The following is a 26,331-nucleotide window of genomic DNA, read 5'->3' as shown; positions in this document are numbered from 1 at the left end:
AATTGATATAATAAGAATTGTATTAAAGATGAGACAGTAAATACTAAGGAGAAAAGAGGAAACATTTAATGTAATAGTTTGAGATCGGTACTAAAGATATTTGTATGTTATCGAATTACTGACCAACTCAGCTGCCACATTGCTTTTCAAATATTCAAATGTAAAACTAGAAAACCAATAAAAATTTTCTAAAAAAAAAGTAAAATAAGGGAACAGCTTCATCTTTAGCTTGCTTTTTTTCCTTTCCATTTCTGGTGTAACTTCAAACAGTTGCTGAATGAATGGTCATAACTCAAGGATTATCTTTGTGTCATGGAAAAGATCTAGTTCCTTTAAGATGACAAGTGGATATCTGAAGTGCCCTCCTCACTTTAAATCCAAATATTTATGCATCTCTGATTAGAGAATTCCTTTTATATTGATTTAATACACTTAAACTTGGTATAGTTTGAACTGTCGATTGCATCTTATAAGAATTTTTACCCCAATTTGTATTTGCTTTATTACATGAAACTCTTATATATCTAGAAATGTTATACCTGTTCTCAAATAAATCCAATTCATCTTTTCTGTATGTATGCTTTATAGCTGTTCTCCTCATACAAAATTCTATTAACAGCCTCATACAGTAGTTTATCCTCCTAGCTCCATAGAAATGGAGGTCTCATAAATTACTTACTACTCCTTCCTCCATTTGCATATTCCCCCAAAGCCTCTCCTTGAGGCTCCAAGACAGCCATATGTTCTCAAAGGCTTAGGAAAAGTACTTCAGGATTTTCCAAGGTCAGCTGCATGTACTTTAAGGCAGGGGTCCCCAACCCCCAGTCCGCAGACCAGTACTTGGCCGTGGGCACTTAGGAACCAGGCTGCGCAGTTAGAGGTGCACTGAAAACGTGTCTTCCACCCTCATGAATGCAGCAAGTCTGCAGGCCAGAAGCCATCTTGCTCAGTGCAAGGTCCTCCAACGGCTGTGCTTGCAACATCTGAGCTCCGTGTCCTTCCTCCTCCTGCTTCTTCTGCTATCTCTCCTTCTGCTTCCTCTTCCTGCTCCCTTTTTCCTGCTGCTTCTTCCTCCTCTTCTTCTTCACTTTCCTCCTCTCCCCCTCCCGGCACCCCAGCTGGGCTTGTGCTTCCTTCATGCAACTCTCCAAATTTCTAAGACAAATGTGCGCCAGCTCAGCTTGCAACCAGGGGCTTCCCCAAAGCATCATTGGAAGGGACCTCCCAAAGTATGTGTGCGTGAGGGTGTCTTTCTGAGGGTGCAAATGGGGACAGGGAGAAGCTACCTTTCATCTTAAGCACTGCATCTCCAAGGGATTCTCTTTCTCATCTTCATCTTTTCTAAGACCGTTGGGCTCTGTTGCATTTCAACTGGAGTTTTTTGCTTTTATTTTGATGCTCTAAGTGCCTCGTGTTTTGGCAACATCCTACCTGCTTTTCAAGGTTTAATTTGGTGTATTTTGCATGTGTGTGTGTGATGTATGTGTGTGTGTTCCTCCTTTCTTCGTGCGCTCCTACCCGGCTTGCAATGCTGTAAGGCTGAGTTTAGGATTGTCTCTTTTCCTTTTCACTTTCTTAGAAGCAGAAAGTCACTGGTATAATCTAATCTAATTATAGAAATAAAGTGCATTATTTATTTATTTGTTTATTTGTTTAGAAAATTTACAATAAATGTAATGCACTTGAATCATCCTGAAACACACACACACGGTTCATGGAAAAATTATCTTCCATGAAATCGGTCCCTGGTGCCAAAAAGGTAGGAGACCTCTGCTTTAGGGGAATTGATCTCTAAGTGATATGGTTATGCATCCAGAGAAAATCTAGAAATGTCCTCAAAATAACTGTACCATACCATCAGTATAATGTTCAGTGTTGAGAGGTTCTTTGCTCATGACTCATGATTTATGAATTGCACCTCAAAATGCTTTGCACAGTTATAGTACTTCCCTTACAGCACTCTTAAAACATTTCAGGGGTGACTGACAAGGATGCACTGGTTAGAATTATGATGCAAGGTAGATGATGCCAAGAGTTGTGGATTCTATTTCATTGCGTTTTTAAGGCATTTATTTTTGTTTCTTGAACTACTTTAAGGCTTACGCTAATTTTTTGCTTCTCATCCCAAAATGATAGGAAATAATGCAATTAATTTTCAGGCACTGTAATTAGAGATATCTTCCAGAGTGCAAACAAAATGGATTGTACATTCTTTGAAATCGCTACTTTGGAACCTCAAATTGTTACCTTTGCATTATAGCATTACACCTTTCCTACTGCTATTAATTTCATTATGATTCTTTCAGGTCACTGAAACAGCATATCTTGTAATTCTTCATAGCATATATTGGTCACTTTCCTTTCTCCATCTGCATATTCACCCAAAGCAGAACACAGACTGGCCTGGCAAGCTTCAAAGTGCGCAACTGAGATAGAAAAGTGGGGATGTCCCTGTCATTGAGTCTGCAATATGTCCAAATTACAATGTAAAGAGGAAAGTAGATGCAACCAGAATTATTCTGTGTGCTATCCTTCTCATTTAAATCATCCCCATTAGCTGGGCAGAAAAAGGTACATGTACATCACATATTTGCTTGGTATTCATGCATTGGAAATATATATAAAGATTGGGTTAGAGTTAAAATAAAATCATAAAAACACAAGGAATAAATACCCTGCTAGGTTGAACCCCTGGCCCATCTAGTCCACACGTTTGTTGTGTACTACAAGGAAGTCCATAAATTTCCTATCAATTGGGCTTCAGAGGCACTGATATGTCAAGGCTAATAATCATTGATTCCCTTGACTGCCATGATTTAGCCCAGCATTTTTTTTTCAACTAATACATCTCATGATAGTTAATTTCAAATTTTAATTACATGTTCTGTTGAAGCATATTACCTTTTGTCTGTCTTGATTCTTTCAGGATTTAATTTCAGTGGGTGATTTCTGGTTCTAATATTTTAGGAAAAAAACCAATCTATTTCTTGTCCACCTTATCACACCATGCATAATTTGCTACACCCAAATCAAGTATTCTTTCATTTGCCTACTTTCTACATTAAAAAAAACAGATGTTGCTACCTTTCCTCATATGGAAGCTGTTTTAGAAACTTGATTATCTTGGTAGCATTCCTCTGTACCATCACCACATCCTTTATGAAGTGTGGTGACCCGAACTGCACTCGATATATTAGCTACAGTCATACCATAAAAGCATTATGTATTTTTAATAACACTTATTATTCCTAACATGCTATTGGCTTTTCTTAATGGTACATACTCAGTATGTTGAAATCTTTATCACACTGCTTAACATTATTCTCAGATTCTCTGATCCTATTGGTCTGTATGAATAGTTAGGATATTTAGCCTCAATGCACATAATTTTGCACTTGCACTTTCAGCTTTGTGTTGGACACGGGGAATATTTGCAGTTCATTGTCAGTGGACAGTCCTGAAATATTTTCCAGGTATTGTTGTGAAATAATTTGCAGAAAAAACATGAAAAACAAAAGGAGAAGTTAATTAACAATAATGCAACAGAATTTACCTAGAAGTAATGGCAGCTCTTGCACAATGTGAAAGATGAGAAGATCCAGGCATCCTGACAAGTATTCATTGCTGCTTTGTTGCTCTTTTCCTGGTGTAGCTTTTCGGCTATCCCTTTCTATATACATCACCAATCTGCTTTCAAAAAGCAAACAACAAAAAAATAATCCTGACATTTCTCCAAAAGACGATTGAAACTAACTGTATATAATATTTACACTTGGTTAAGAAACCAATTTTTGGATCAGTTGTCTCAGAGGTAATTCTGAATAACCAGAATCTTAATTCTGCAAGTTAAACCAGAGGTAAAAATTCAAGGAGTGATAATAGCCATTTAGACAATAAACAGCAATTGGTTATTTAGTAATGTGGAATTTTGCCTTTTTTTACCATTTTGCTTCCATATTAAGTCCAGTTTTCAACATATTATCTACAGTTTCTTCCTATGGTGGCAACTGCATTAACATCAAATATAGCCTGTTACTGGATAAGCAATTCCATCACAATGAAGCAGAGGAAATATGACAGTATAAGTTGCTCCCTCAGATCTTCTTAAGAGGCTAACCGGAGGGGCGCAGTGGCTGGATTTCCTTCTGGCCCGCTAGATTCAGGTTTTTCCTTTGATTGGGGGCATACGGCCTGACTCTCGCCAAAGTGCAAATCCCTCTCTAAGCAGGGATTGGGAGGCTGAAGGCCTCTATCTTTGTGGCCATGCAGTTCTAAAATTGATGGGCTGTTGCTGGGGAGGAGAATCAAAAAAGGGCAAAACAAGCATAGTCCTCCATGGTTTATGGATTGCAAGGTTTTCCTTGGGTTTTCCTATCCCTTCCTGGGCTATTAAAATCACATTGGCAAGGTCTGTACTGAACACCTGGCATGGCTGGCTCAGGAATTCTGGGAGTTGAAGTCCATGAGTCATAAAAGAGCCAAGGTTGCCTACTTCTGGACTAGCCCCTTGTGTAATCCCAGGCCACATCCTGGAGGTAAGAGGATGTAATAACAGGAGAGAGCTACAAAATGGATTCGTTATTCTTTTCTTTAGCAGCAATAACTAAGTTCTTTGACGACTTTGCTAGCAACCTGCAGGCTGTAAACTTTCCTTTCCCCCTTGGGGAAAGAATTCAGAAGAATTCAGAATTATTTTTCCTGATAATTATAGTATACTTTGTTGGTTTTTTAAGGAGCTTATGAGAAAAAGATGTATCGATTGAGTTGTGAGACAGGAAAGGGAAGTACATGGACTTATACACTTCCAGTTGCTGACAAGTGTGCCACTAATATTCTGACTTGACACCTGCATGCTCTCAGGGCCCAAAGATTATCTTCATTCTTCATAGGGCAGTATTGTGGATTAACTAAATTTTTCTGGGTTCTGATTTTAAGGTGAATATCCTGAGCTATGGAGGCCTTTGATCTTCTTAAATACATAATAATAAAATAATGAGAACTAAAGACTCAAATGGAAGGCAGATTAGAAAGAACAAGACCTTTTGGGGTCTTCAATTCCCTTCCTGTTAAGAGTTCCTTAATAAGGTTTGCTCTTCCTTCCTAACATCAATAAAGGCGGTTTTTCCAGAAAATATATGAAGAGCTGCAATTAGGGATTTAACTATGTTTTCTTTTTGACTGTGTTTTAATTTGTATATAATGTATGTTTAATCGAGGAGGGCTTGGAGAGATAGAAGTGGCCAATATGGAGGCTGCACCTTGCCCTCCAGATCTGTCTCCCCTGCAGATCTCTGGAGAGGAGGGGGTGGCAAGGGAACTGTGTGAGGGAAGGCTGCCCCAACAAGTCAGCATCCTTACCACGCACAATTGGAAATAGGAATTCCCTTTCGAGAAGGGCCAGCCTCCCTTGTGCAGGACCTGGGAACGCTGCTCCCCTGCCGCCGCCTTTTGCTCTCCAGAGATCTGTCAAGACAGAAGTTGGACTCGGAGAAAACTGCTTCCTGCAAACGTCCTCCACCTCCTGCTTTGTCGGGAGGGGGTACTGGACAGGGAAACACCAACGATGTTTGGGATTGGGGAAAAGAACACCTCTTTAGCATGTTATGTACACACATACATACATACACAGACACAAAGATTCCAAGCTTGGAGACTTGTATCCACATCTGAGCTAGCAAATTGCCAATCATGCCTGGGCTTGAAAAGAAGTCTCTCTCCTGCTCTGTAGATAAAAATCCCCAAACCTGGAATGTGATGTCTGTGTGTGTGTGTGTGTGTGTGTGTGTGTGTGTGTGAGAGAGAGAGAGAGAGAGAGAGAGAGAGAGAGAGAGAGAGAGCATGTGCTTCGCTGCTAGCAGTTTGAGGAGGCGAGGAGTTTGTGGGCACCGAGTTGTCCCCACATCGAGTTAGCCGATGTGACTTGTTCCATTTCGATCCAGCTGCCTTGAGTCAGCTATGTCCAGTGAGTGGCATCAAGTAGGCCACGCCCACCTGCTAGGCGACTGGTGGTACTCGAATATTGCCATATCCTAAAAGTGGTACAATCTCTGAAAAGGTTAAAAAGCCCTGTATTAGAACACCTCCAAGATCCTTTCCACCTTGTGATTCTATGTTTTGTCTAGTTCAAACTCTATTGCAATATCTTGGATATATCTATGGCAATGTTGAGCAGCAATTCCATTTCAGATGGTGTTTTTCCATACAATTTCTATGAGTCTTCTTGAAAGATTTTTCTATTGATGTTAACCTCTCCTAATCTATCACAATTGACCAGCAACTGTATTTACTGCTGTGCTATTGATCTTTGCACAAAGCTTCTGATATTGCTACCTACTTCTTCTATTTCTAGGAACTTGATTATTCCATCCTGTGGCAAGGAATCAAATGCATTCTTTGTAATCAATCCAATACATTCAACATGGTCTTCCTTCTCTTACATTTTTTCCAAAATTATCTTTTCAATTAGAAGCTCTTCTTAATCCAAGTTAAAAGTATGTAACTTTTAAAGGGAACTCTATCCTAGTACATTATTCTTTAATCCAAAAAGCTTTACTAGGAATTTTCACAAGGACAAATAAATGCAGCTTAGCAACTCAGGTTGATTTTTAATTAACCAATCCCGTAGCAGTGTTCAGAACTGCAAATTCCAGTTTTCCTTGGTCTGCTCATGTAGGAATTCCTAAAACATCACAATAATCTGTATCACAAAGTCATGTTTAAAGTACTTACTTATTAAAAATAGCATGATAATATAGATCTGTAAAAGTTTACAGAGCTGTACAGAGCATTTAACAAATGCAACCAGAGAACTCACACTTGATAATTGTGATAGTAATTTATCAGATCATTCAGCATTGCCTCAGCAATGGAATGTAACAAATATACATTAATATGAAACAATCCACAGTAAAAAGTTTTGAATATATTTGTGAATCTTGTACCTTGCTTGGCAACTCAGGAGTAGCATCTCTTTATTATTACTTAAAATTTGCAGTAACACCAAAAAAGCTTTTGCTCTAATTACAATAGAAGGACTTTCAAGTAGTCGAATAACTGTAGATACGAGGTCCTGGGCAGAAAAAGTACAAACATTGATTCAGTGGGAAATATAAATATACAGAGATGTATATTCACCTAAACAAGACAACCAATGTAATATAAGGGTCAAGGACTGGGGAAAAGCTGATTAGTTAATTTTGATTAGCGTGTCAGTCATTCTCAGTCACCTTCTCCCAATGTACTTCACAAGTAGGTTTTGAGAGGATCAAATGGGAGATTCTTATATATGCTACCTTAATTTCCCCTCCAAAGGGAAGAATATAAATTTAATCAAAATAAGCTCCATGAGCTATGTAAGAGGGACAGATCTACTTTTCCTCCCCGCCCCCCAATTTGGATACCCCAGCAATAACTAAATTAAACAAAAGCATATTTACAAAGATATTTTAAGAGAGATGTATCAAGTTTATGGAATTGTCCAAGTGTGCTGTACTTTGAACAAATGCCTCTTAATGTGTTTTTCTTTCAGGATACAATAAAATGTAATTTTTACGAGCTGTTTCCTGTATTGTGACAAACTAAGACCATTCTTAAGGTAAAGGTAAAGGTTCCCCCGCACATGCGTGCTAGTCGTTTCCGACTCTAGGGGACGGTGCTCATCTCCGTTTCATAGCCGAAGAGCCAGCGTTTGTCCGAGGACGTCTCCATGGTCATGTGGCCGGCATGACTAGACGCCAAAGGCGCATGGAACGCTGTTACCTTCCCACCGGAGTGGTCCCTATTTTTCTATTTGCATTTTTACGTGCTTTCGAACTGCTAGGTGGGCAGAAGCTGGGACGAGTAACAGGCGCTCACTCTGTTACGCGGCACTCGGGATTCGACCCGCCAAACTGCCGACCTTCTGATCGACAAGCTCAGCGTCCTAACCCACTGAGCCACCGCGTCCCTTAAGACCATTCTTAGGAAGATCCAATTTACTGATAATACGAAAAGTAATTGGAAAAAATATATAAAAAATTAAAAAACAGATTACAAATTACAAAAGTTAATAATAGTCGATAGCAAAATTCTATATATGCAATTCACTTTGTGATCAAAAATACAATCAGAAAAATATAGTCATATAAAATTACATAAATTATGGTAATTTGCATGAAATATACAAATTACAAATATATTTGACCTGTAATATTTATCTAAAATTAGCTTAAATGCTACATTTCTACATAAAATAGTAATCCAAATTAATGAATAATTCTTTCCAATTTGTCCTAATTCCCACACTATTATATATAATTAAATGCAAGATAGACATAATAATGATTATGTCCTTTATCTTTTAATGATAATGAGATTACTATATTAAAGGAAACAAAGGTCTTTATCACAACCTAATTAAATTACAAGAATCACAATTACTTCCCTATACTGAAAATTACTCCCCATTTACTGAAAATATTATTTTAAACAGGGTATTAATATATTTCACATAAATTAGCTTATGTTTTCTAAGGACAGCGTAATTGAAGTGTAACTTTAGAGTCAGTCAGTAACTCGTTTTTTTTTTCTTTTAAGTGCCTCGGAAGGAGTGTATCAATTGTCTTTGTTATTATTTTTTCAATCTTAGTGTTATTTTTAATTAATAGCAATATTTCAGCTCATACAATTTATTGAATTTTAACCGGAACTCATACAATTGATGCTATCTCTTGGGATAAGCCAAAAAACCCATGTCAAATTCTACTTCTCATTATTTTATCTTCAGCTTATTTTAGTTACCGTTTTCTCTTTTAATGATGTTCAGATGTATGCTAGTATAGCCAAAATTGCAAAATGATTGTTAACTAGGACATCCATGTAGTGACTGTTTGTTCAAGATTGCAATCCTGGCATTCCCAGCTGCAGCTGTCAAGCAACTGGCAGGTCGTTAAATGGATGGAGTCATAGGGGCTGCCTGTCATGCAGGGAAGGGAATTCACTGCACTGGGCTGAAAAAAATGAAGCAGGGATTGCCCAGATCCCTACTTTGATTCTTCAGCTCAGCTAGAAATTCCTCTCCCATCCATGTGAGAGAGTGAAGTTGTGCACTGCACTGGAGAGATGAAATGTGATCCAAACTTTGTTTTTGCAGCCTGATGAAGAATTTCCACTTCTACCTCAATACATGGAGGGGAGGGAAATTCTGTAGCAGGTAGCATTAGCTTGCAACTTTCCCTGCTAACTTTTCCCATAGGTTTCTGGGGAAGCTAGCAGAGAAGGCTGCAAATGGTGTTGATCACAGGCTGCTTGACAACTGGTCATAAGCATGAATGGATTCCAAATACCAAGACTGTGATCACTTGACTATGGACTATGTGTATGTGTGTGTGACATTTTATAAGTGGATCTGCTTTATGGACTGTAAAGCACATTTTCAAAGCCATCATAACTTTGAACAATTGTTAAAGACCAATTGTAAATTGAAGACTATCTGCAATCATCAGAAGGAGGTATTAATAAATATTTAGAACTAAATATTTAAATGAGAAACAAAACTTTAAAGAAAACTATAATACAGGTGGTCCTTGAATTACGACCATAATTACTTTTGCAAAGCAAAACCATTTTTAAATGAGTTTTGCCCTTTTATAACCTTTTTTGCCAGTAAGTGAATTACTGTAGTTCTTAACACAATTGTAAAGTGAATTTGCTTCCCCATTGACTTTGCGAGTCAGAAGGTCACAAAAGGTGATCACATGACCTTGTGATAGTTTAACTGTCATGTATATGAACCAGTTGCCAAGTGTTCAATTTCTGATCAAATGATCATGGGGATGCTGCCATGGTTGTAAGTGTGAAATATAGAGATAAGTCTCTATTTTCACTGCCTTTGTAATTTTGAAAAATCAGTAAATGAATTGTTGTAAATTGAGGACTATCAGTTGAGAAAAAAACAGTTACATATTCATGATAAAAGGGAAACACAGAGAAACATGAACAAATATAACATGGCCATTAACTAAATTTCAATTGAAAACCTAACCATTGTCTATTCCTAATCAAATGTCTAAAGCAAGATTTTGTTAAAACGATACAATATGTGTTGTGACATTAATACACCAAATATTCTCCTTTTGTGCAAGTGTTATGGTACAAGTACAAAAGAGACAGAGTATTTGCATCATGACACACATTTCATCATTTTCCCCCTTTACTATTTCATCCTCTAAGCACCTGTGCTTTTCAAGACTGACTTTCAACCTTGTCCTGGAAATCAGAGAAACAGCTGTACAAATGTCTGAAGAAAAGGATTAGATAATGATGGTAGTTCCACTGAAGAGGGCATTTCCCCAAAGCCAAAGGAATAATGAAACTTGAATGAAGCTAAGTGGAAACAATGAATAAAAAATGGACTCAACCGAAACCACAATCTTAACTATGCAATGATTGTGATATGGATAGAAGACAATAATATGGAATTTCTCAAACTTAGAAAGAAAGTGGTGGAGGATGAAGAGAAAAATGGAAGGAAGAAAAGAAAACAACGGAATGAAAAAATTAGATTTTAAAAACACAATAAAATGAAATAACATGTAAAAAAATTATTTTAATTTTAATTTTAATTTATTGTACAGAGGCCTTTAATTTTAATTTTATCTTAACTTCCGTATTTATTATATGTTATTGTTGTTAGCCGCCCTGAGTCTTTCAGGAGATAGGGCGGCATATAAATCCCAATAATAAATAAATAAAAATAATAAAAACAGGCTGGGAACACAAAATAGGGAAATTAGCAATTGAAAAGTTAATTTAATATTAATTCGATGTTTCAAAGTTTAAATTACTGAAATAAGTTCATACAAATGCTGTTTTCACAATATAGAGAGCAAATTTAAATCAAACCTTTTCTTGAGTCAGCCTCTGCAAATGGATACCACATGATAACAAAGCGGAAAACATTGTCAGCATGTACTGTTGAACTCTGCAAATTCCCGTTGCAACTGAGTGTATCACAGATATTAATCCCACCTTCTCAATAACATTCTGGAAAATACTAGGTGAGTGCCGTGTAATTTTACATAATGCCTGCATAAAATAAATTCTGTTTAAATAACTGTAATACATATAAATTCAATATAGCTTCAAGTCTCTCAATATAGTTGATCACAGTTAAAAAGCACAATGAGATAATTCCATTAGCCTCTTGAGGAAAAGTATAAGATTATAACTTTCATTATTCTATTAATTTTTTAAATAAATATTGCTTCCCACCAATGAATTATTTTTATTATATTTTAACTTCAATATAAGAGAGTATGTGTGGTTCATAGTTGAGCTGTTGTGGAATTCTTGATGAGTTTGGTTCTTTGCTTGCCAATGTTTTGTCACCCAACTAGGTAACATAATTAATCGTGATTATATTATCTGGTTGGATAATAGAACATCTGCAAGCCAACAACCAAGGTCAAAGAGCAACAAGATCTCTATGTTTTATCTTTCAAAATATCTTTTAAAATGATTCCATAAGTAGGCTATTCCATAAGTAGGATAGCTTTGCCACATAAGATTAACCTTTTTAAGCTGTATCACAAACTGATGGGAAAATCAGCAGGTATCTTTTTTTAACTTCATAATAAAATTTCTTTGTTTAGGAAATCATATGAATACACTTCCTAACATTGCAGGTACATATTTGATAGAAAGTATCAAGGCATAAAATACTTTAATGTAATGGTAACACTAAACTAGACTACTGTAATGCTCTCTACATGGGGCTGCCCTTGAAGTCCACTCGGAGACTCCAACTGGTGCAGAATGCAGCCGCGCGAGTTGTGCTGGGGGTTTCCCGATATTCCCATGTTACACCTTTGCTCCGCGAGCTGCATTGGCTGCCGGTTGCCCTCCGGTTGAGGTTCAAGGTGTTAGTGATGACTTACAAAGCCCTACATGGCATGGGTCCGGATTACCTACGGCAACACCTGCGGCCAGCGTCAACTTCCCTCCGTCCAGTGCGCTCCCACAGAGAGGGCCTCCTCAGGGTGCCTCCGATCAAAGAATGTCGATTGGTGGCCCCCAGGGGGAGAGCGTTCTCTGTGGGCGCGCCAGACCTATGGAACTGCTTGCTGGTTGAGCTCCGGACGGCCCCCGACCTTCGCTCCTTCCGGTGCGATCTAAAAACGTATCTATTTGAGCAGTCTGACCTGGTCTGATGGGTTAGGGTTGGGGTTTTAAATACATCTTAATTATTGTTTTAACCTTGGGCATTTATTTAATCGCTTTTAACTTTTGTATCCTGTTTTTGTATTTATTGCCCTGTACACCGCCCTGAGTCCTTCGGGAGAAGGGCGGTATAAAAATATAATTAATTAAATAAATAAATAAATAAATCATTTTAAAATGCATTTTTGTTACAGTTAAATATCAATTAAATGAACCTTTTGAGGCAAGGTATACCTATTAAATCTAAATGATTTTTACATCCAAATTTAGCTGATTTATACATTTTGCATCAATTTACATATTTGTATAATTACATCTACCGTATTTTTCGGACCATAAGACACACCGGACCATAAGACGCACCCAGTTTTTAGAGCAGGAAAACAAGAAAAAAAATCTTTCTCCTTCTCTCTCTCTCCCTCTCTTTCTCTCCCTCCATCTCCCATTGTCCCTTCCTTCCTTCCCTCCCTCTTTGTCCTTCCCTCTCTGCATTAGAGCAGTACGTGCGGAGGCAGCCCTGCAGCCCGGCTTTCTCTTGCAGAAAGCAAGCTGAAACGGAGTGAGGGAGATTGCCAGAAATGCGAATCGGCCGATCTCGCGCTCCTGCAAACTCCCTCGCTCGGTTTCAGCTTCCCTTGCTACAAGAGAAAGCAGGCTGAAACGAGGCAGATTGCAGCAGCGCGAGATCAGCCGATTCGCATTCCTGGCAATCTCCGTCACTCCGTTTCAGCCTGCTTTCTCTTGTAGCAAGGGAAGCTGAAACCGAGCGAGGGAGAGTGCAGGAGCGTGAGATCGGCGTTTCTCAACACATGCCGATTCGTGCTTCACTTACAGAGGTTGGGGCTGGCCATACGGATCACCTTTGGACCATAAGACGCACCCTCGTTTTCCCCCCCACTTTTGGGAAAAAAAGTGCGTCTTATGGTTCGAAAAATACGGTATATACAGCTAATATTGATTCTTGTAACCTTTAACTAGGACAAAAGAACCAAATACTTTAAACGGGTTAACTTAACAGAATATGTTCAAAGTCCAGGACTCAATTTCCATGTGGAATTGAAATTTGACAAATTTTATATAACATTTTATGAAAAAAATTATTATGTAACAGTTCATCACATAATGCAAAATATTAGAAACCATTTCCTCTCCTGATGTTTTACTATGCTACACAGTTCAGTATGGGCAATTTTCAAGGTAGATACATCTCTGAATATATCTCAACTTTTTCAAAGAAAGTAATACATTAGAATCTCTGTCTTTAGGAAGTAATCTGATAAGGAAACATCTCTGATACAGTGATCCCAAAGAGCACACGTTGTCTCGTATATTAAAATCTTTAACTGGGTGAAATAGTGCATGATAGGACAAAACCTTTTCAGCCAAACTGCCTGAAATAGACTAACTTACAGACCTAAAAAAAAACTTACTGAAATAGCAGTTATTCTCAAAGAATCTATGGAGGAATGCATAAAAAGATACCACAATACTAGTCCAATTTCTCCAGTAATAAATCCTTGAGCATGACGAGAGATAGTAGAACATACGTTTTCAACAATTTTTGCTGCTATATGATTTATAACACATTCTTCCTAGAAAAAGAGAAAAATGATTATTATATATTGGGGAAAAATTAATGTCAAAACAGCTGCTCAAAGAAACAAGAAAATTTGGTCAGTATGTAATGGTTACAAAAACTGTATGGAAACTATAATAAACTATAACATAAACAAAAATTACTTTTTCTTCTTCTTACAACAAAGAGGAGAGCTGAAATAAATAAATCCCTGTCCAAGAGATTTCATTAATGTCCCCTTTGCTAGATGATTTAAAGCAGGCATGTCAAACTGCCAGCCTGTGGGACAGATGCATCATACTGAAACCACGCCCACCCCACTGCCAGCAATGGGGAAAAAGTCGTGATACGTCGCACATCACGTGATGTTGCCAGTTTGACATGCCTGATTTAAAGCAAAGATATCAGATGCCCTAATTTACACAAGTACTTATGAATAACAATCATGTATATGGATCAATAATTTAATTAACAGCAAAGTTTGGTTTTCTTGTTTATTATAGTTCATATACAATTAATGTTTAAGATTTATTCCAATCATCTTATGCAATGTGTATGTGTGTGTGTGTGTGTGTGTGTGTGTGTGTGTGTGTGTGTGTGTACAGGTAATCTCAAACTTACATCCACAATTAAGCCCAAAATTTTAACAAGCAAGACACTTGTTAAGTGGTTTTTAGCCCATTTTGCCCAGTTATGTGAATCAAGCATCCAAATTCTGAACACATGACCATGGAGACAGTGCTTCCCACACATCAGATAAAATTACAAAAATATTCACTATAAAATATTTTGATACTCAAAGGTTAATAATATGAATTTTAAGAAAAATAGTGATTAAATTATTTATTTAAGCCAATGCTTCAAACTCAGTTTAAATTAGAAAATGAATTTTCAATAATAAAATCCAAACAAGAGCTTTTATGATGGTAACAAATATCAAACAATATAAAGTGGTAATTTTGACTATGCAGAAATATATCCACTAACATTTTGTGAAATATGCCTAGTGCAAGAAATAATGAGATAAGCATGCCCTTGAACAGATAACTATAACATATTGGCTGGGAAATAGTCATGAAAAAGAGCCTTGGTGGAGCAGTGGGCTAATGCCTCCTTAAGTAACACCAGCTGCCTGCAATTAGTGCAGGTTCGAGTCCCACCAGGCTCAAGGTTGACTCAGCCTTCCATCCTTCCGAGGTAGGTAAAATGAGGACCCAGATTGTTGGGGGCAATAAGCTGACTTTGTAATAATGCCGCTTGGGGGGGCGAAAGCCCTAATAAGCAGGCATACACATAGAATGAAGGCTATTGCTAAGCACATTGATTTGTGCTTAGATTGTAAGCCGCCCTGAGTCTTCGGAGAAGGGCGGGATATAAATGGGATTTTAAAAAAAATTGTCACAGTGTCCTAGAAACACAATAAACCTGTCAAACTAATTCAATTTGTTGAAATCTGAAATAGCCTTATTTGAGCCCCTCTGAGGTCAATTATCAAAGATTATGTATTTATTTCTCCGGAAATGAAGTTTGAATTAACTAATGTTTAGTTGATTATATTGAAGTACTCCATTTGTCATATTATGATCATACGATTTATGCTGGTTGACAAAGTGCTGGATACTGTAACTGAATCACCTTCACCAAACATTCAATTTGCCCATACAGGACAAAATATTTTCAAATATATAGGATTAGAGAAATACAACAATTATACCAGTCAATTTTATTTTAAAATCTATGTCATATTAAATGAGAGTGGGTTAAACAGAAATTAGTATTTTCAAAACATAATAAAAACAATTTGTTAAATAATTATCTGCTTTCATTTAGATAAGAAATTATAGTACTAAAGAAAATGCTTAGACTATTCTTTTTTCCTTATCTAACACCAACTCACACTATTAATATTGTTGTTACTTAGTCATTCTGTCACTTCCAGGGCCAATGAATATCATTTTGTCACGATTCAATATCAAAAATAGTTTGATATGTTAGAAGCTCATGCCTGTATCATTATAGCAATATAATATCTAGCGAAAAGATCTATCAGCTTCTTCAACTGTCTTTGAATTTTTCCAGGCATCAGAATCTTTATCAGTGATTTAGTGAATAATTACTATTTAGATCAGTATACCACTGCAGGCTTGTCTAGACAGATAAAGTTTAGAATTTTCCTTCAATGGTCTTATTCAGTGAGCCAAATGCAAAGACTAAACAGAACATTAAGAAGTGAAGAACATTTCTCCAAGATAATTTTATTTGAAATAAGTAATTTCAGTTGACTGCTAATATGTGTCTTGCATAATGACAAGTAGTCAAAGAAACACCCATTAAAGAGACAAATATCTATGAATAAAATAAAAGTAATTTTTCTTATACATTTGCATGCAGATGTAAGTAAGATGGATGTAAACTTCTTGAAGGTTCTGAACATTGCATTTATTTTGAACATCATGAACAAATATGCATTACAGAATGAAACTTTTCCATATCTAAGATAAGGAAGGCAACGACTTCACTATGCACCTTATTGTGATGTTTTAAAAAGTATTTTTTTTCTTATCAGATTTTTTAAAACTCATATTAGGGCACTATCTTGCTTGCTTGAACTGTCTTCATCAATCTTTTCTCTATTTCTCTATTAGTACTCTTTTGATTTAAATCTGTTTGTAGCACTGAAAACATTATTTCTGAACTCTTGTTGAAAATATGAACATTTTTACTCTATATCTTACATTTTCTTTGCCCAAATAATAGCCACATTCTATTCATATTTTTGATATCATTAACCACTAACAATTACATTCTTTCAATTATATTTCAGACAAGCCTATTTTTCACAGTTCAAAAATAACACTTCAGTGTGGAAAGGAGATTGTTTCCTTAATATAGTTTTATCTACTTAAAAAAAGTTTCATCAGTATTTTATGAATAAGGAAATTCTTATGCCTTGGATTTATAACTTTACAGTTATCCCTAAGTTAAATATATAAAGCAGCAAACTAAGATTAGTATTTACTTTTTGGGAGCATCACTGATATGATATTTTCCAACAGAAGATATCACATGAATGGCATATCAACAAATGTAAAAATCACCTACTAAATGAGAAACCTACACGTGCATAATGCAATAAGTTTAAATGTAAAATATTCATTAATAAAGTTTCTGTAACTTGAAAAAAATGTCAACTAAGCTATTTTTAACTAAGTGTCACCTTATGGATGAGCTGCAGAAAAAAGCATTTTTAAAAAATATCTTATTCTTCTGTGGATGATGGTTTTATAATGAAGCAATGTCTTCTTAACACAATTCTTCATTGCTTCATTGTTGCAGGCTACAATCCTCATACAATGCCTAAACAATTTTGCAGTTAAGAAATTGAGAACAACATAAAAACTTACTCCTTCCCGAAGGCACCGTATTAGCATAGTATAAGTAACTGAAGGAACAACCCAGCACTCTCCATGTTGCTCTTTTTTTCCATCCTGTTAATGAAGGGTCAGGACCAGAAATAAAATTTTAAAAGCAAAGTTATATTTTCATTTACTGTAAAAAATTAAAAAATAAAATAAAAATGCATCAATGAGTTCATGTTTTTAAAATTATACTTTGTATTATGGAAGTTGTCCAAAACAAATTGTTTAAATTTTTTACCATAATTGTCACAAATTATCAACCATTTTGAACTGCTTGTTCTAATCTACCAGGTGCTAAGGGAATATGAGCAACAATGCAAGAACTCAAAACAAGTGCAAAGAGCACTGCCCACGTATAGGAGGGAAGGGGATAGACAAGATCAAAGTTACCTATGCATGCAACAGTAAGGAATTACAACAGGTACAAAGGAAGAAACACCAACACAGGTTCAAGAGCCAAGTGACAATAAAGCGACACATACGATGGGAAGAACACTACCATATGCAAACACACAACAGCTGACGAGAGCCACAAGATGGGATAAACCGGAGGGCGGTTTGACAATAACAATAAACATCCAGACACAAGTGGAGCAGGAAGAGGAGGCAATATTGGGAGGAGAGGAGGCACCTGAATCTAAAAGCACACAGGTGGATGCAGCGCTACTAGAAAGAATACGGTTGACCGGGGTGGGTAGACCAGTGACGCACTCGATGAGCAGAGCGCTGAAACAGCCAGCTTTATAAGCACTTTCAAACCTCTGGTTTTTTACTCTGATGACATCAGCAGGAGACCGACGAAAGCTTAGCAAATAAACAGTTGTTTTTTTATATTTATCCTGGAGCTTGATGACTTTTCTACTGCTAATACGAGTATACCCAGGATTTGTATTTTTAAAGTAATTAGGGAAGATAGATAGATAGATAGATAGATAGATAGATAGATAGATAGATAGATAGATAGATAGATTTTATATATATATATAATCTTTTAATCTTATCTCTCTCATAGAGGACCTTATCAATTCCAACCAAACAAACTTCTTAAGTGTTCCTTGACCTTTCACATTTATCTATTTGTTATGTAATTCAGTGCTCACTCATTATCACTGTATGGCCAATCCACCCTTACATACTTCTTTCCTATTGGTAATTGAGCAGTATGTATGCCTTCACCTTGGTCCCTGAAACATTAATACTCCGATAATATTCCTTACTGCATCATAAAATTTATCTAACAGTGCAGAGCACGTAAATTGCTGGATTGTCTGTATACAAAGTAATGTGCTCAAAGCCTTGACCAACTTTATATATTTATCCATAAATGCACTGAAAACCTTGATTCCTCCTAATCAATGTTAAGTAATTTCCTGAACATTTCATTTATTCTCACAAGATCTATTTGATGGAACACATTTCAGATATATATCTCTATGATGAAAGATGAACATGTTCAAATGTGTAATATAATTTTAATGCAGTTCTCCTGTGTTTATATTGTTGCTTCATTTTTATTCAGGTTTCATACCCTGAATTAGTGACCTTAGGAACTAACTAGAAAACTAATATGGCAAAATTTAAAATTTCCAGCAGAAGCATTTAATGAATATGTTTCTAGGGAAATATTCTAGATACATTTTTTTAGATTTTATATTTTAATTCAATCTGAAATTATGCTAAAGAAAAATAATTTATATTATCAATATTAAAAAGCACAGTCTTTTACTGATGACATTTCAAGAAAATAAAAGGATCCCCACCTGATATGAGTGAATAGCAGTTTCCAGACTAATAAATAAAATAAATTACAAATTCTACAGTTGTACATAAATTGCCAAGTACAAAAATCTTCGTAGCTAACTAGAATGTTAACAGCTTTACAAAGGATTTTTCAGTTAAAAAAATATTTTAAGAATTTATGACATCCTATCTAACTTTCATATGTACTCTAATAGAACTTCAACATCTTGTTTAAAATGAGGCATTGCTTCCTCTACCAAGACCTATATCCATAAGGTAATTCCTTTTTTCTCCAATATTCCCTCCTCACTGCTTTATTATTCAAATAATACATTCATTTCACCTTTTTTCAGAATTTAAAGAATTGAAAATTAATTATTCTACATAATATTCATGTCTCTACACATCCAAATGAAAATAGCAATAATCTAAAATACTAGGTTACTAAAGTTCTTTTTAGATTAAGCAAATTTATTTAAGTTTGGAGAAAGAAATCCATGTATATCTCAGAGATCAAAATATATTACAGGTAATCCTTTATTTACAAAAGTTCATTTAGTGACCGTTTCAAGTGGTCATGTGATCAAAATTCAGATGCCTAGCAACTGATTCATATTTATGACAGTTGCAGTGTCCCGAGGTCATGTGATTTGCCTTTTGGATTTCTAACAAGCAAAATCAATGGGAAAGTCAGATTCATTTAACAACCTGAAAACAACTTATCTGCAGTGATTCACTTAACAACTGTGGAAAGAAAGGTTGTAAAATGGGGCAAAACTCACTTAACAAATGTTCCACTTAGCAACAAAAGTTTTGGGCTCAATTGTCATCATACGTCAAGGCCTACTTGTATAATTATGGGGAAGCTGAGCTCCACCACGTGTTTATTGGACCCGTGCCCCTCCTGGCTGGTTTATGCGGCTCGGGAGGGGACACGAGGCTGGCTCCAGGCAGTGATAACTGCTTCTTTGAGAGAGGGCAGCTTTCCCGCCGCCTTGAAGGAGGCGGTGGTGAGACCCCTCCTCAAGAAGCCTGCCCTGGACCCAGCTGTTTTAAACAACTATCATCCGGTCTCCAACCTTCGCTTTCTTGCGAAGGTTGTTGAGAGCGTGGTGGCGCATCAGCTCCCTCTGTTCCTGGAGGAAGCTGATTATCTGGACCCATACCAATCGGGCTTCAGGCCCGGGTACAGCACGGAGACGGCATTGGTCGCGCTGGTGAATGATCTCTGGCGGGCTCGGGACAGGGGTTGCTCCTCTGTCCTAGTCCTACTAGACCTCTCAGCGGCTTTTGATACCATCAACTATGGTATCTTACTGCGGCGTCTCAGGGGGTTGGGAGTGGGAGGCACTGTTTTGCAGTGGTTCTCCTCCTACCTCCTGGGACGTTCGCAGTCGGTGTTGGCAGGAGGGCAGAGGTCGGCCTTGAGGCCTCTCGTTTGTGGAGTTCCTCAGGGGTCGGTCCTCTCACCTCTCCTGTTCAACATCTATATGAAGCCACTGGGCGAGATCATTCGTGGTTTTGGGGTTGGGTATCATCAATATGCTGATGATACCCAGCTTTTCATCTCTACCCCAAACAACCCCAGTGATGCCCTCGATGTGATGTCCCGTTGCCTGGAGGCGGTTCGGGTCTGGATGGGGAGGAACAGGCTTTGGCTCAACCCCGACAAGACTGAGTGGTTGTACGTGCCGGCATCTCGGGAAATTCAGATTATTCCATCTCTAATTATGGGGGGTAAGTTAGTACCCCCCGTAGATAGGGCTCGCAACTTGGTTGTCCTCCTAGATTCGCAACTCTCCTTGGAAGATCATATAGCTGTGACTAGGGGGGCCTTTGCCCAGGTTCGCCTGGTGCGCCAGTTGCGGCCCTATCTGGACCGGGATGCCTTGCAGTCACTCATGCGCTTGTGACCTCTCGTTTAGACTACTGAAATGCTCTCTACATGGGGCTGCCCTTGAGGACTACTCAGAGGCTTCAGCTGGTGCAGAATGCGGCCATGCGAGTGGTGGTGGGGGTTTCCCGATACTCCCATGTAACACCTCTACTCCGCGAGCTGCATTGGCTTCCAGTTGCCCTCCGGGTGAGATTCAAGGTGCTGGTGATGGCCTATAAAGCCCTAAATGGCATGGGTCTGGATTACTTACGGGAGCACCTGCTGCCGGCATCAACTTCCCTTCGTCCAGTGCGCTCCCACAGAGAGGGCCTCCTCAGGGTGCCGTCAGTCAGAGAGTGTTGACTGGCGGCCCCCAGGGGGAGGGCATTCTCTGTGGGCGCGCCAGACCTTTGGAACCGTTTACCAGTTGAGCTCCGGATGGCTCCTGACCTTCGCTCCTTCCGCCGTGACCTAAAAACTTACTTATTTGAACAAGCCGGCCTGGTCTGATGGGTTTGGGGTATTTTAATATTAATTTTATTATTTTTACTGTAATTGGGCTACAATGTTTAATTCTTTTTTAACTTTTGTACATTGTATTTTTATTGTATTTATTGCCCTGTACACCGCCCTGAGTCCTTCGGGAGAAGGGCGGTATAGAAATTAAGTTGTTGTTGTTGTTGTTGTTGTTGTTATTATTATTATTATGAAGGAATTATTTTTCTATGTTCAGTCTAAAATCATATCATAAATCTTTTCATCTTGAATTTGTCTTTCCAAATTACATGGTAAACTTCTCACACATATGACTACTCCATTTCTTTTTTTTTCTCCCTAACACAACACATTTTTAACCAAGATGCTTATATTCCAACAAAAGTATATGGCATTTTTAAATATGAGTCTATTGAAGACATGTAATATATACAGTTTCTTTCTTCAGTTTAAAAAAATGCTTTTAAAAGGGCTTTTCTTCCAATCAATATGAATTGAAAATAGTTTAATTTCATTCATGTTATTAGCTATCAAATTTATTTACAGAGAAAAAGCAATTGATTGGTTTAGTTTTTTAAAACTTTTTTCCACATTTTTGATCTTTTTCCCATTGTTTGATTGCTGACAACAGCTCAAGTATTCTGTTTACATGATTGACTGAATATTATTACTACCACAAAGGCCTCTAGATAGAATTCAGTGGTTATTCTATATATGATAATCCAAGAAAAAATATACAGCAAGATGTTAAATGAAAAAAAATCCTAAATATAGTAATGTATATAATTGGCTAAATGATATAATGAGGAATATAGAAAACTCTTAAAAATATTAAAACTTTGTAAAAACTAGCTGGCTAAATGTTAAATTCTTAAAGAAAACTATGAGTTCAGTCATATTCTGATTGAAACTTGCAGCTTGTAAGTGTATCTGAAATGTAGTCTGTTTTATTTAGTCTGTATTTTACCCTAGTCTGAATATCTTTATTTAAATTTCATTTACATTTCTCACTTTATTTTAAAAGTAGTTTTTTTAAAATAAAACTGCTCTTTTTTTAAAAAAGAGTTTCAAATTCACCCCTTGGCACATCAGTATATGCCAGTGCATAGCCACCAGCATATGGCACTGCATGCCAAAACAACTAGACACAGGGACAGATTTTTCCCTTACCATCATTCTGTTGAACAACTAATCCTAACAATGTTGTCCATTGTCCATATTTAAAGTATATTTAAACATTTCCTCTCTTTTTCCTTTAATATGTACTGTTTATTTGTGAATTTGAAGACAAGTTTTATCCTATCAATCACATAAAAAATAACTTTCTTACATATATCCATAGTTTTTAGTTTACCGGTACACATATTCTGGTTGTTTTAACATACAATCTTTTAGACAATCAATGACCTAATATTTTTTAAATGTTAATTTCCACTAACATTTAGATTTAACGTTTGATATTTATCATTCCCAAAAATTTTAATATACTCCCAATTCATCTATCACCATTCCTCACAAAATCTAATATTCAAAATACACATCCCATTTACTTAACTTCTCACCCTCTATGTCAACAAATTGAGGACACAATATGATATCCTTCCTTTTGGCGAATTTTCAGTTTGGTTTTTTTAAGTAGAGAAGTGAAAGGAAAACAGACCCGGGTCGATAGAGTTGTCCTGAACCAGCCAGGCAGCCTCGTCTCCAAAAAAGAACTCCCGTGAGCACTGCCCGCTGAACTTTTATTCACCTCCAACATTACAAAAAACTTCATCAGTCTCATACAAAATAGGGTACATAGAAATAATTGGATACATAATAAGGATTACTCAGGTGCCTATGAGATCACACAAAAACAAGGTACCAAAAGATGTATGTGAAAGCTTTATCATAGCGTTTCCCAAACCTCCCACATGCTAGCCTGCCTATGAGCCAGGAGAGTGTGCTCTCACTGAAACAAACAGGGAGGCCCATTAGGGGGGGGTCTGGAAAAGCTGAAGGGTGAGAAACCAAATTCTTGGGAGACCAAATTCTGGCCGTTCCCACAAGTAGTATTCAAAATTACTTTTTTATTTCAGTATTTAATACTTCCTCTCTTACTCTTGGCATTTGCTATCTCTTGCTTAAACTGATAATTTTCATTTTTAATGGTCCATATTTATTACTTTCAACAATAAGTTTTTAGCTTATCTACATTATTCACCTTTACATGACCTTTATGCACAAATCAATATTCCAATTAGCTATTAGTATTTATACTGCTGAATTTTAATGACCAAAAATTTTCTTTATCTCAGTTCATAACAATGTCTTGTGTTCAACATGCACATCTTATCTATTTAAGTACATTCTGTTTTAGATTTCAATAAGGTGGTCAAAACTCCATTCTTCTTGAGTCTTATTCTGGCTTTTTTCCTTTGCCAAATCTTCTTCCATGTCCTTGTTTTTGAGTCATCGAACCAATCTCCTTGTAATATCATGTATATTAACTGATGTTGGCAAAACCATCCAGTCGCCATTTTTTTAGAGGACTTTTAGCCAAGCGGTGTCCTTGTTGTATTTCTTTGGGTTATCCCATATCTGTGTCCAGAACTGTACTGTTTCTTCATTGTCAGGTACTGACTGATTCATTGCAGTCTCTCCATTGATAGATTGGTAGAAACAATTTCTGATTGAATTGAAAACGGAGGTTCTGCCTATAATTTGCAATCTGAGCTTCGTATCTGCTTATCTTCCTGGCTATAGCTGTTATTTGCTGCTTTATTTTTTTCCAGTGCTTGATCTTCCTTGTTTCTAAGTGGTATTTCTTGATTAGGTATTCTTTGGTCTTCTTGTTCTTCAGCTTCTTTTCTTTCATCTGTTCTAGCTTGCTTGCATCTGAACTTAACTTGCTGATCTTATTTTCCAGTCTAACCTACTATTTTTGTGGTGCATTGTTTGGTTTTTTTTCTTTGTTGATTTTGCATCCCAGGTATTCAGTTATAACTGCACCTGTGTTGTGCATTAGTTGGTTTGTTTCTTGCAGTGAGTTGGTGCTTATACTTGATACTGCAGTATTTGCATCTTTTAATGCTTGTGCTAGCTGTTTGTTTGGAACAAGCTTCAATGCAGGAAGCCTTATTCTGTTGTTTTTGTGTTGTTCTACATGCTCAGTTATTCTGTGTTTCAAGTCTTTTATTTCTCTAGTTAGAGGGCTTTGTTCTTCCTGAGGAAGAGGTGCCTGGTTTCCAAATGAGAACAGTTGTATATTTCTGCTGGATTCCTTCACTGCCAACTCCCCCTGGCTTGCGTCTACATTCTGAATTACTTCTGGCAAGGCTTTGATTTCTTTGCCCTGGGCAAACCTTTGCAATTCATCCAATTCTGTTTCTGTGAATACTTTATTTCGTATTATAAATCAGCGTTGATCTGCTAGTCTCTGTTCTGTTATTTCTGATTCTGGATGTTGTTCTTTCCAGAACTGATGCATTCGTTTTAGATATCCTCTTTTTGTTGGACTTGATCTGTAATAACAGATCATTATTTCTTTGTTTTCAGTCACTGTGTATTTTCTTCCAGTAGTTCTGCAGCTGCTGGCCCTGGTTGCTCAGCCAACAGTCTTGAGTCCTATAACCCATTTTTCACCAGATATCCAGGAACACCAACATCTAGCGTAGACCTTGTTAACCCAGGCGACATTCGAGACGGTATGGCATTCTGAAATTTACGTCTCACCATATTTTTTATGGGAGAGACACTCTTTGTCTGACTCCTCTGATAAGACCTGTCCAGTATGGTTGAACCTCTAGCATAGCTCTCATCTTCCTCAGAGTACACAAGCCCAACAAACACATCAAGGTAGTGCCTCACTGAGGGACACAAGCCCCACAACCACATCAAGGTAGTGCTTGATATATTTATCCATGCTGTATCATCATCATCATCATTATTCTCTACTCTCCCCTTTTATTGGTATCATTATGATTATTATTCCTCTGTTGCTTTGCCTGTATCCTGAGAATTTCTGCACTGGAGAGAAATTCCTTGTGTGTCTACACACACTTGGCCAAATAAAGTATTCTAATTCTAATTCTAAATATTCCTGGTATAGGCACTCCCTCTTGTGGCCAACAAAAATACAAGAAGAAAAGGATGAGAATTTATTTAAATTGCCAGTGCATAAGCCAAAGTCAAATATAATAACGTCCATATTAGACAAATAGGATAGTAATCACAGTTAATTTTCTTCAAATTGGGATAGTTTTCGTTAGTTTTCTTAACCTGAATGTTTTATAGGTTCTCATAAAAGTAGAAAGAAAAAGCATCAATGGGGGGAGGGGGAAATGAAAATTATAAAGTACAATGTTCACTCAAAAATCCTTGCTATATGAATTACATATGTAATTGACACCTTTCTATATCAATTCTATAGGCAGACTTATGTCTTTCAGACTATTTTAAAAACAATTAAGCAGTTCAATAATGAGAAAAAATACAGTTACTTTGGGAAACAAATTAAACTATCTCCTTAGATCTACAAGGAAATAAGAATATAAACAATAAATTAAAATAAGAAAAGTGCAAAAGACTTTTAGTATAAGGAGAAATGAATATTTTTGTTAACCGCCCTGAGTCCTTCGGGAAAGGGTGGTATACAAATCCAATTAAATAAATAAATAAATAAATTTTGCTACTAGAGATTCTCAAACTTTCTTTAATGGAAGCATTAATGTCTTGGATATTTCTTTTTCACAGGGCAAAACTACTAGCTTGGAATCTTATGGCACTTCTTTGAGTTTGCACTGTTTGCAAACAGCGATACAATATATTTTTAATTTTTTTATTCAAATTTTAATCAAAGTTTATAATTACCTAGTACCGCCATTCCCAAATAGCTTTTGTTGGCTGATGTTTTCCTCTACTCTGTGATTACATTTTAGAGAGAGATTAAAATCTCCATGAAGTTTTTATAATCCTCTGGGACTGTTCTCTTCAGAACAACACCCAGAGGAGAACTATTCTTCCACTAGGTTCTTGACAACTGATAA

At 36.8% G+C, this 26,331-nt stretch overlaps 1 protein-coding gene across 1 annotated transcript in view; it reads right to left on the bottom strand.

Annotated features, from left to right (window-relative positions):
* ULK4 (unc-51 like kinase 4) overlaps nucleotides 1-26,331 on the bottom strand; it is a 195,042-nt gene that overhangs the window by 112,793 nt on the left and 55,918 nt on the right. Inside the window, exons 19-23 of the mRNA XM_081346237.1 lie at nucleotides 17,179-17,262; nucleotides 13,629-13,790; nucleotides 10,882-11,064; nucleotides 6,942-7,069; nucleotides 3,554-3,687 (exon numbers count right to left, since the gene is read on the bottom strand). Coding sequence (XP_081202363.1) covers nucleotides 3,554-3,687; nucleotides 6,942-7,069; nucleotides 10,882-11,064; nucleotides 13,629-13,790; nucleotides 17,179-17,262 — 691 coding nt within the window. The remainder of the gene's footprint in view (nucleotides 1-3,553; nucleotides 3,688-6,941; nucleotides 7,070-10,881; nucleotides 11,065-13,628; nucleotides 13,791-17,178; nucleotides 17,263-26,331) is intronic.

The sequence above is a fragment of the Vipera berus genome (genome assembly GCF_964194415.1).
Source record: "Vipera berus genome assembly, chromosome: Z".
Taxonomy (NCBI): domain Eukaryota; kingdom Metazoa; phylum Chordata; class Lepidosauria; order Squamata; family Viperidae; genus Vipera; species Vipera berus.
The sequence above is the reverse complement of the archived record's forward strand: the minus strand, read 5'-3'. Positions and strand labels throughout refer to the sequence as shown.